The 12,543-nt window shown below is 41.7% G+C and overlaps 1 protein-coding gene across 1 annotated transcript in view; it reads right to left on the bottom strand.

Moving 5' to 3' along the window:
• The window catches only part of TTC33 (tetratricopeptide repeat domain 33), a 64,425-nt gene extending 51,882 nt beyond the window's left edge, over positions 1–12,543 (bottom strand). Inside the window, exons 1-2 of the mRNA XM_070743408.1 lie at positions 12,220–12,543; positions 9,134–9,360 (exon numbers count right to left, since the gene is read on the bottom strand). Of these exons, the coding sequence (XP_070599509.1) occupies positions 9,134–9,351 (218 nt within the window). The 5' untranslated portion in view covers positions 9,352–9,360; positions 12,220–12,543. The remainder of the gene's footprint in view (positions 1–9,133; positions 9,361–12,219) is intronic.

Here is a 12,543-nt window from a genome sequence, read left to right as displayed (position 1 = left end):
TGCTGTTGTGAGCCGCCCCAAGGCTACGGAGAGGGGCGGCATACAAATCTAATTAAATAATTAAATGAATGAATGAATGAATGAATGAATGAATGAATGAATGAATGAATGAATGAATTTGCAGTTCGAATCTCACCAGGCTAAAGGTTGACTTGGCCTTCCATCCTTCCGAGCTGGGTAAAACGAGGACCCAGATTGTTGCGGGCAATATGCTGACTCTGTAAACCACAGAGTGATTTTGCTATAGCTCCCATCATCCCCATTTTGCAGAAATGCTTTGCTAAGAATGATTGAAGCTTATCTAGGAGAAATTGATGGGAAAGGTGTACTATAGTCTGAGCATACAAAGTACCCTGCCAAGGTAGGTGATTATAACAAATTCAAATAAAATAACCAACCAATAAGGGAAGCCCATAGAAGGCTGAACACCTTTATTTTCAATATTGGTGGACATGCTAACAATGAGTTTGTCTGTAGCATAGAAAATCCTCCGGTTGCCATAAGCATCAACACCCATTTCTTTCAGTCTTATTCCATTTACAAACAAGTTATTACATTTCTCATTTCCTGCAGGCTGAATTTTCGGGATATCATTTTTGCTAATCAGGTCAATGTGCGGCTACTGTGCAATAAGATGTACTCGTTTAATTTTGTCTGAAATGAGACCTCAATCCAATTTTCAAGAGCTTTAAAAATTGCACAGGGGGATACTTTTCAAAGATCAGTAATACAAAGCTGTCATATTTAATTTAATATAATTTAATTTATTTGACTTATATGCCCCCCAATCTCACAGGACTCATATCCTGCTATTGATATATATATATATGTCACATGATATATATATGTCACATGTTTTTTTGCTGAATTTGAAAATTAAGGGAGACTAGGATAGATCTATTTTGGCCTTGTTTTGGCCTCATCAGCTAGCCATACCCTCTGGGACTTGAACCTGCAACCTTTGCCTTGTAAGGCAGAGAATTATCCTCTAGGCTACAGTATCCAATCCCTTCAGCTCTGCACCAGGTAAGGGTTACATATTTTTGTGTCGAATCACCCTGGTGTATTGAAGGAACATCACAGCTCATATATATATTTGTATATACCGTGTTTCCCCGATAGTAAGACCCCCCCGATTGTAAGACATATGGGGGGTTTCAGGAGGGTCGGCTAATTTAAGCCATACCCCGAAAGTAAGACATATGTCTTACTTTCGGGGAAACACGGTAGCTTGTTAAGGTTAGCATTCCTGTTACCTTGCTGATGTACTTCTAGCGCTCGCGTTGCAGCCAGCTTACAACTGCACGCGTTCGCCATGATATGCCGTTGTTCTCTAAGAGACTACATTTCCCAGCACTCTCCGCGCGGCCCGCCTCCGTTTCCGTTGTCGAAAGAAGGGAGATCCGAAGAAGCGAAGCGGCCGGGGAGGTGATCGCGCTCGAGCGCTCGGTATCGTACGCTGCTCTCCGTGGCGGGGTGGTCGATGCCGGTGGCGGCCGCGGCGCTAGTCTTGGGGAGCGATGCTGCCGAGGCGCAGCTCGCTGACGGGGCTGGCAGTGGGGCTCTTTGCCGTCTACGTGGCACACCCGGCCCTTCTGTACTTCTCCCCGCCGGGCAAGAGGCAAAGGCGGCGGCGGGAGTAGCGGAGGCGAGGCGGAGAAGAAAGAAGCGGCGGGGTCCAGCCCTCTAGCCGGCGCCTCGCCAGCTATCCGCCGCTTCTTTCTTCTCCGCCTCGCCTCCGCTACTCCCGCCGCCGCCTTTGCTCTCCCCGCTGGGCGAGCAGGCCGAGGCGCTGGAACTGGGGCTGCCTGTCCTTGGCGTGAACGGCGGGCAGGTGGCGCTCGGCACCCAGAATCCCGTCTTCTCGCCACCACCCAAGCTCCCTCCGGAGCCTGCCGCCGCCGCCGCGGAAAGAGAAAGCTGGCACCAGGCTGCCCGAAGATGAGCCGACCCCGGTGCCCGGGACAATATAAGACATACCCCCAAAGTAAGACACAGTGGGGTTTTGGGGGGTAAAAAGAAAGTAAGACACTGCCTTACTATCGGGGAAACACGGTATGTATATATGTATGTATGTATGTATGTATTTCATACTTCAATCCTGAAAAGGTTTGTCTCTTATCTCACTATGTACATCTATCACTATGTAACTGGTAACTTTGCTAAAGAATTTCATTGCCCTTTCGACACAATAGTTGCATTTATGCTTATTATTATTCTGTGACTGGGGAAATGGTTTGGGGATCTTCCACATCATAAGTTCATTACAACTTCAGTTTTGGTAAATGTTCTGAATTTCAAAAACTTTTAGGCAAATTTGGTGCAGCGGTAGAGCAAAACTCTGAAAACCATGAATTATAGCATGTCCTTATGCATGAAAGCCAGCTCAATGCCTTTAAGCTAATCATTAAATTGTTGTGGCTGGGAAAACAGAAAGCAACTAGAAGGCAACAGTGGAGAAGGGTGGCATACAAATCTAATTAATTAATTAATATTCTTTATCTTGAGTTGTACAAAATAAAGTCAGGATATACCATATTTTTTGGAGTATAAGACACACGGGAATATAAGACACATCTTAGTTGTTGGGGAGGAAAACAAGGGAGAGGGGAATCTGCCTCTCCCTCCCAGAAAATTGCCTCCTTGCAGCTTTAGTTTCAATTTCATTTTAGCAGGTGTGCTTGCCTGCAGCTTCAAGCAGCTGCTCATCGGGAGGCCGATAATCAGTTGCTTGTGCTAATCAGGTTCTGTGCTGTTTGCTGCAAGGAGGTAAATTGCTGGGAGGCAGAGGCCAAAAGGGTGGGACTACATAAGACGCGTCCAAGTTTTCAGCTTCTTTTGGGAGATAAAAAAGTGTCTTATATTCCGAAAAAACAGTAAATGAATCCCCCAAAACAATCGGAGCGCCCCTTGAACACCATCAGAATTGACCAATTCCCCATCAATCAATTGCAAAAGGGCAACTTTACTTGGAAGAGCTTATATGCTGCGACAACATCTGTAACAACCATTGGACATCCACATCTGTCTATTCCAGGTTTTTGGGAAGGACTTGACAGGCAAGAAAAAAATGCCAAATCCAGTTTGAATATCTGGCTAACTGTATGATGAGCTGTAATGACTTTTAGTACATAAAATGAAAGTCCTGATTTCCCTAAGAAATATATCGTAGCCTCTGCCAAATCTAAAGCCAATGTTTTAGCAGAGACTTCCTACTAACGCATGTAAAACTTGCACTATGTGGATACAGCAATCTATCAGATGTTTTATGTTTCTTGCTTCTGCTTTGTCGCATTGCTTTGTTCACTGTCAGAAGTGCAAGATTCAGAAAGAGTGTAGATATTGCTACACATTATTACGGATGCAGGTAGCCCTCAACTTACAACTACAATTGAGCCCTTCTGTTGCTAAGTGAGACATTTAAGTGAGTTTTGATCCACTTTACGAACTTTCTTGCCACGGTTGTTAAGTGAATCACTGCAGACATTAAGTAATAGACAGGGTTATTAAGTGAATCTTTGCTAGACAGAAGGTGAAAAAAGGTGATCACATGACCCGAAGGTAATACAACCGTCACAAATGTGAGTCAGTTGCCAAGCATCTGAATTGTGGTCGCGTGAGCATGGAGATGCTGCAACAGTCACAAGTGTGAAAAATGGTCATAAGTCACTTTTCCCAGTGCTGTTTTAACTGTGAATGCTCACTAAATAAACTGTTGAAAGTCGAGTACTATCTGTAGTAACTTTCACGGGGGTCTTCAATTGTTCCAAAAGTGAAAGGAGATCATTAATCAAGAGAAAATGTGGCCAGACAATGCAAAGCACTTTTTAAAAAAAATATCAGTCTATTTATTAGAGTTTGTTGCAAAATGAAAACCAGAAGCACACAGTGATGATTGATTTAGCTGAATTCATAAACTTTTTTATAAACATAGTAACAGATGAATTTACAATACCATTAGCAGAGTTCTTCTTCAAGCAGTTAAAGGAGGGAATTATTGACCCCCTCAGAGAGGGTCCGCAACTTGGGCGTCCTCCTCGATCCACAGCTCACATTAGAGAAACATCTTTCAGCTGTGGCGTGGGAGGCGTTTGCCCAGGTTCGCCTGGTGCACCAGTTGCGGCCCTATCTGGACTGCTCACAGTCACTCATGCCCTCATCACCTCGAGGTTCGACTACTGTAATGCTCTCTACATGGGGCTACCTTTGAAAAGTGTTCGAAAACTTCAGATCGTGCAGAATGCAGCTGCGAGAGCAATCAATGGCTTCCCAAGGTATGCCCATGTTACACCAACACTCCGCAGTTTGCATTGGTTGCCGATCAATTTCCGGTCACAATTCAAAGTGTTGGTTATGACCCATAAAGCCCTTCATGGCATCGGACCAGAATATCTCCGGGACCGCCTTCTGCCGCACGAATCCCAGCGACCGATTAGGTCCCACAGAGTTGGCCTTCTCCGGGTCCCGTTGACTAAACAATGTCGTTTGGCGGGACCCAGGAGAAGAGCCTTCCCTGTGGCAGCCCCGACCCTCTGGAACCAGCTCCCCCCAGAGATCAGAACTGCCCCCACCCTCCTTGCCTTTCGTAAAGCTCTTAAGACCCATCTCTGCCGTCAGGCATGGGGGAACTGAGACATCTCCCCCGGGATAATTGTTTGTACATGGTATGTTTGTGTGTATGTTTGTTTTTAATAATGGGGTTTTTAGTGTTTTTTAAATTATTAGATTTGTTACATTGTCTTTGCTATTGTTGTGAGCCGCCCTGAGTCTACAGAGAGGGGCGGCATACAAATCTAATAAATAATAATAATAATAATAATAATAATAATAATAATAATAATAATAATGTTTCATTTCAGCAGAGTTCAGAGTGGAGAGGAAGCAACACCCAGCCTTAAGCTGTTCAGTTTTGATTCCCTGCACAGACTCAGAAGTGATTATGACTTAACTGCTATGCCTATTTATTGGCTGACCTTGTTACCACTGGCTCTCCCATTCTAACACTGTGTTTCTTGTAAAGTAAAATGTGGCTAAACCCAATGAAGGACTTGATCTGAGTTTGGTTTGACCCAGAGAACTCTCAGTCTCTGCAATGCCGTCATGAGCAAATATTTATCCTTAAGGATGTCTTCATCATTTCTGATGTTGATGCACAAGAATATTACATGTTATATATAAAAAAGCTATATTTTATGTTCCCTGAGATTTATTGTTGTTAAGTTGCGAAGTCGCGACAACATAGACAACTTCCTCACATTGTATTGATACAACTTCACTGACCCAGCAACCTTTAGCAACTTTCTCCTCTGTCAACATTTACCAACTTTCAAAGCGAAGAATCTTAGAAACAATACTGTGTTATTCAACTCTTATCAAGTTCGTTCAGACATTAAAAATGCATTATATTTTGTTAGTGACATAAAGCTTTAGAGAAGGAAGTGTTCAGAATTTGCATAATTTTATGGCACTAAGCGGAATTATTTTCTTTATATTGTCTAGACATCAGCTGATTTAAGCAATCCTAGGAGCTTTTCCCCTCATCATAACTTCCTCTTAAATGAAGGCAGCAAAGTAATCAATGGCTTTTAAAGCTATCAATATCCTAGAATTCAAACTCTGCTTAAGTGCCAACAAGTGACAAAAATGAGGAGAGAGAAAGAGAGAGATTGTTTTTAAAAGAAGGAGAGAAAGGAAAGAAAAATATCCAATAAGCCTGCAAAAGTTTTCGTTTTTTATTGCAAAAGGGCTTATAAAGCTATTTTACTGTCTCTCTCCAGCTCAAGGTTGACTCAGCCTTCCATCCTTCTGAGGTTGCGTTAAAATGAGGACCTAGATTGTTGAGGGCAAGATGCTGACTTTGTAAACCACTTAGAGAGAAGGGGGCTATGTGAAGCAGCTTATAAGTCTGAATGCTACTGGTATTTATCTGAAGGATATACAAGTAATCCTTGACTTAACAACAGTTCATTTTCATGTGTGTGTATGTATGTACGTATGTGTGTGTACACACACACAGAGACACACAAACACACATACTTCTCAAAAAAAATAAAGACAACACTCAACATTCACATCTTAGATCTGAATGAATGAAATATTCTCATTGAATACTTTGTTCTGTACAAAGCTGAATGTGCACGACAGCAAGTGAAATTGATTGTCAATCAGTGTTGCTTCCTAAGTGGACAGTTTGATTTCACAGAAGTTTGATTTGCTTGGAATTATATTGTGTTGTTTAAGTGTTCCCTTTATTTTTTTTGAGCAGTGTATATACAGCAGTGTATATATATGCACACATACAAACTTAATTCCTTACTATTAATGATACATACATACATACATACATACATACACCCACATACACCCACATACACCCACACACACTTAACTTATATGTATGTATGTATGTATGTATGTATGTATGTATGTATGTATGTATGAATGTTTTTAGCTGTATATGTGTGTGTGTTTTAATGTCGGATCACCCTGGTATATTGAAGGAACGTCACAGCTCCTTTTTGCCTCTAGGCCCAACCCAGGACCATTTCATATATATATCACATATTTTTGCTGAATATTTAAAATTAAGGGAGACTAGGATAGCATGCGATCGAACAGAAAAAACATATATACATACATACATACAAATATCTATATCTATACCTATATCTATATATACATATACATATACATACACACACACACAAACCTAATTCCTTACTACATGTATTAAGGAGTATATGTGTCTACTCAAGGGCTTGACAACTTCACAAAATAAAAGGAGCCTATTTCTTAAAAATACTGCATGAAAGTAGGTGCTACTGCCATCTTGTGGCTAGTTACATTACAATCTTTGGAGGATTCCAAATTCAGGGATAGGATTCCATATTTGCACATTACAATTCAGTGTAGAGTGCAGTACTGCAGGCCACTAAAGCTGACCGCTAGATCTGCAGGTCAGCGGTTCATATCTCATCACCGGCTCAAGGTTGACTCAGCCTTCCATCCTTCCGAGGTGTGTAAAATGAGGACCCGGATTGTGGTGGCAATAGCCTAGCTCTGTTAAAAAGTGCTATTGCTAACATGTTGTAAGCCACCCTGAGTCTAAGGAGAAGGGCGGCATAAAAATTGAATAAATAAATAAAATAAATAAATAAAGGATTCACTTAACAATAGTGGCAAAAGTCGTAAAATGGGTCAGAAAAAAAATATCTCCCCCTCTAAAAAAGGTAGCAGTGTCCATGGACCGGCACCAACCGAATCAGTCCCTTGACATCACCAGCAGATCGCTACCAGTTTGGGTGAATTGGTCCGAACTGAGAGGAGCCCAACTCTCGGTCTAATGCTTTCTGTGAGATTCCAGATAGTGAATTGCCTGTGACGCAGTTTGGTTTTAGCAATTCTTCAACTAGAAGAAGCATTCTTCAACTATGTTTTTATTTATTTTTATTTTGTTTGTTTATTTATTTATTTATTGTCAATCAAACTGGTAGCAATCTGCTGGTGATGTCACGGGACTGATTCAGTTGGTGCCGGTCCATGGACACTGCTACCTTTTTTAGAGGGGGAGATTTATTTATTTTTCTTCTGAACAGTTTCTGACACTGCGCCTGTGTAGCCATCTTGGTTCCCCCCCCCCCCCATGCGGGAAGAAGTGAACAGGCAATGGGGTATCTTAGAACCCACCCCTGATTAGACCTGCTGCTAAACTAGTCTTGACAAAGCAGATCATAGTCAATTACTGCTGACAATCTAGGACTGGAAAGGCCAGGACTATAATCAACTTATTTCCCTTTTACTTGCAGAGCTATGAATCTACCTACTTTTATTCTGACCAGATCACCAATTGTATTTAGTAGCATAATCTGGTAAAAAATATGACCAATTGGCGAAGACATCATACTCACCAGTTACTACTGAAACTGCATAGTGTTAGTAATGGAGAAAGAAGAAAATAGATGTTTCCTAACTATGGCTAGGCGATTAGAATAGTAAAGCTATACTTAGGGTTAGTTAACAAATTGACCCTTCAAAACCCATATGAGATACTCCATAGAAGACATTGAGTAACTTCACACTTGCACTAAACAGTAACAGAATTTCTCTCATTTTGAGTAAGTTGGAGGAATTCTGAACCTTATTTTCAGTGATATATAAACTGTGTTTTATAGTGAAACTATAAAACCTTCAAATTTCAAACTATAAGACCTTCAAATTTCTAGGTTCTATCATATCTCAAGACCTAAAATGGTAACCTAACATCAAAAACATCATCAAAAAAGCACAACAAAGAATGTTCTTTCTGCGCCAGTTCAGGAAGCTCAAACTGCCCAAGGAGCTGCTGATACAGTTCTACAGAGGAATCATTGAGTCTGTCATCTGCACCTCTATAACTGTCTGGTTTGGTGCTGCAACCAAACAGGACCGACACAGACTTCAGAGGACAATCAGAACTGCAGAAAAAGCAATTGCTGCCAACCTGCCTTCCATTGAGGACCTGTATACTACACGAGTGAAAAATAGGGCGGGGAAAATATTTACTGACCCCTCACATCCTGGACACAAACTGTTTCAACTCCTACCCTCAAAACGTCGCTACAGAGAACTGCACACCAAGACCACTAGACACAAGAACAGTTTTTTTCCGAACGCCATCACTCTACTAAACAAATAATTCCCTCAACACTGTCAGACTTTCTACTAAATCTGCACTTCTATTCTACTAGTTTTTCTCATCATTCCTATCACCCATTTCCTCCCATGTTGACTGTATGACTGTAACTTGTTGCTTATATCCTAAGATTTTTATTAATATTGCTTCTTCATTGCTTATTTGACCCGTATGACAATCATTAAGTGTCGTACCACATGATTCTTGACAAATGTATATTTTATTTTATGTACGCCGAGAGCATATGCACCAAGACAAATTCCTTGTGTGTCCAATCACACTTGGCCAATCAAATTCTATTCTATTCTATTATGTATGAATGTAGCCACTGGGGATCATTTAATCAATACTTAGATCATTATACATCATTATAACACTGCTTTAAATAAACAAAGGGTAACATGAATAACTATCTAATATGGAATAGGACATAGACAACATCTAAAGGGAAAAAGTCCATACCTTCCCTTTTCGGCTAAAATTGCACCTTCATCCTTCAGATGTTTACTTTGGGCTATACAATCTTCCAGAAGTCCTTTTTTCCTTTTGGCTTCATGAAGACAATCAACTTCACTATTATCAATCAGGTCACGCTCATCAGCAGCTTGCGCTTCAAATTGCTGGGATGTTACCTTAGATACCTTCTCACCAATCTTTCTCTTCCATCCAAAGGAAGCCATTCCAGAAAACTGAGAAGAATGCACATTTAATTATTGGTATAATTTTCATCTAATATGTGAACACATCTGTTTCAATTTATCACATCAATTTACATAGCTAACCCATATTATGGAAGCAATCTAGCTTAAGCATGAAATCGGTTAGCTCAAAAAAAGCCTTAATTTCTCCTAACAAAATTGGCTTACAATTTATGATTTTGGTATCCACAGGTGTTCAAATGAATTAAAAGCAAAATCACACAATGCCTGGGGAATTCTAAGAGTTGGGAGTCCATAGATCTTAAAGTTACAGAAGTTGGCTTAAATCAGTCGTTCCCAAAGTGAGTAGTACTGCCCCCTGGGAGCGGTGGGATGTCTTAGAGGGGTACTAAGAGGTCTTTACCGCTTTCCAGAAGGCCAATAGGGTGGGGGTAGTTCTGACCTCAGGAGGTAACTGGTTCCAGAGAGTCAGGGCAGCCACAGAGAAGGCCCTCTCCCACGGACCCATCAGCTGACACTATTTAGCTGATGGGACCCAGAGAAGACCAACTTTGTGACCCCTTACTGATCGCTGGGAGCTATGTGGTAGAAGGCGGTCTCGAAGATAGTCTAGCCCAGTGATGGCGAACCTATGGCACAGGTGCCAGAGGTGGCATGCGGAGACTCAAGACTCACTTATGCCGCCAGACATGGGGGAGTTCCCCCTAGGCCATTACAAGTTATGCATGGTATGTTTGTGTGTATGTTTGGTTTTATAATAAGGGTTTTTAGTTGTTTTATTAATTGGATTGTTACATGCTGTTTTTTATCATTGCTGTTAGCCGCCCCAAGTCTACGGAGAGGGGCGGCATACAAATCCAATAAATAAATGAATGAATGAATGAATGAATGAATAAATATTTGCCAGCACGCAAACCATTGTCCTAGCTCAGCTCCAGCACACATATGCACATGGGCCAGGTGATTTTTGGCTTGCACGGAGGCTCTGGGAGGGCATTTTTGGCTTCCAGAGGGCCTCCAAGGGCATAGAGATGGTGTTTTTGCCCTCCTCAATCTCCAGGGAAGCCTCTGGACCCTGTGGAGGGTGAAAAATGGGCCTCCTGTGCCCGCCAGAAGTTGGGAAAGGGCCTCCAGGGGAGCAGGAGAGGCAATTTTCACCTTCCTGAAGCATTGAATTATGGGTTTGGACACTCGCGCAGGCGCAATAGTGTCTGCACACACGCTTTTGGTACTCGAGGGAAAAAAGGTTTGTCATCACAGATCTAGCCCTAAGCCATGCAGGGCTTTAAAGGTAATGACCAACACCTTGAATTGCGTTTGGAGACCAATCGAGAGCCAGTGGATTGGTGTAATGGAGGTGTATGTAGGTGCACCCACAACAACTTGCGCAACTGCATTGTGGACCAACTGTAGACTCCAAACACTCTTCAGGGTTAGCCCCATGTAAAGCACATTGCAATAACCTAACCGTGAAGTGACAAGGACATGAGTGATTGTGAGAAGAGCTTCCCAATCCAAGCAGGGTCGCAATTGGTGTACTAGGCGAACCTGTGCAAAGGTCCCCCTAGCCACAGCTGTCAAATGTTGGTCTAATCTTAGCTGAGAGTCTAGGACAGGGAATCTATGGCACGGGTGCCATAGGTGGCACGCGAGCCATGTCTGCTGGCACGCGGACTTTTGCCCTAGCTCAGCTCCAATGTGCATGTGTGTGTGTGCCGGCCAGCAGATTTTTGGCTCGTACAGAGGCTCTGGGAGGGTGTTTTGGCTTCCAGCGACCCTCCAGGGGGATGGGGAAGGGTGTTTTTACCCTCCCCTGGCTCCAGAGAAACCTTTTGAGCCTGGAGAGGGCAAAACACAAGCCTGCTGGGTAGTGAAGGGCTACCAAAATTTTTACTACCACACTGTGGGCATGGCTTATGCAGAATGCCCTGCATTTTCTTTCAACTTCCAGTGCAAATTGGGTGCTCTGGGGTGGAACTCCATTTTTGCTACCCCACTGTGTCCCCCTCCGCCCCACATCCGGGCAGCAGCCCATCCCTGCTAACACGTAGTAGAGAAAACATCATTTATTTATTTGTTTGTTTATTTGTTTGTTTATTTGTTTGTTTGTTTGTTTGATTGATTGGATTTATATGCCACCCCTCTCCGACATGGATTTATATGCCGCCCCTTTCAACACATGAAAGACAATAAAAACATTTTAAATCCAATTAGCTTAAAATTAACTAGTTTAAGAACCTCAATTTATTTATTTATAAATTATTGTGAGCTGCCCTGAGTCTGCAGAGAAGGGCGGCATAGAAATCAAATAAATAAATAAATTCATACATATTATTATTATTATTATTATTATTATTATTATTATTATTATTATTATTTATTGGATTTGTATGCCGCCCCTCTCCGCAGATCCAGTAGAAAGAAGGGTAGCATAAGCCAGGATTGTTTATGCACAACAATGGAAAAATACAGAAACACCGGACGAGGGAATGGTAATTTTTAAAAAAAATATGGATTGTGCAGAAATGGATATGCTAACAAGGAAATTGGAAGGAAAAGAGAAATCTGATTACAGTATTATAAAATTTGGAATAAGTTTTATAATTGGCTAAAAGAAAGGATAAATGAAATACAATTACACGGGGGAAATCGTCTAGCAATTAAATAAAGGTCCTTGAAATAATTCTATCTATAGTAAAAATAAAGACCATGAAATCACAATATTAACAAAGTAATGCATACTGTACATATAATGTGCATTAATGCATTACTTTGTTAATATCGTGAATATAATGTACATTAATTGCCAAAATGTAAAATATAATGCACATTAATGTACACTTAATGACAGGAGAGGGGCTATAAATGCCCCAAATGTTTGTTGTATACCTGGAAGCTGCCCTCTCCAGCGGTGTCTTCCTAGCTCCGTCGTTCGTAGGAGGACCATCAACCGGAAGTGAAAAACCTGTGCAATGTCACAAACTCTATGCTTAATTTCCGGTTTGGGTTTTTTTTGGGGGGGAGGGCGGATGGGGTTGTGTGGAAGGTGCGCTTTACAATCCAATACAAAAAAAAGAAGCCGGGTTTGGGGAGTCACCAGTAAAGGAAAAATACGTTCTGTGTACCGCCCTTGAGATCGTTCGTTATGTTCATAAAATTAACAGTGGAGGAACTTTCACAGTTCCACGGCAAGTCAAATTTTGAGACTGTGCC

This window comes from Erythrolamprus reginae, chromosome 2, assembly GCF_031021105.1.
Source record: "Erythrolamprus reginae isolate rEryReg1 chromosome 2, rEryReg1.hap1, whole genome shotgun sequence".
Classification (NCBI taxonomy): domain Eukaryota; kingdom Metazoa; phylum Chordata; class Lepidosauria; order Squamata; family Dipsadidae; genus Erythrolamprus; species Erythrolamprus reginae.
The sequence above is the reverse complement of the archived record's forward strand: the minus strand, read 5'-3'. Positions and strand labels throughout refer to the sequence as shown.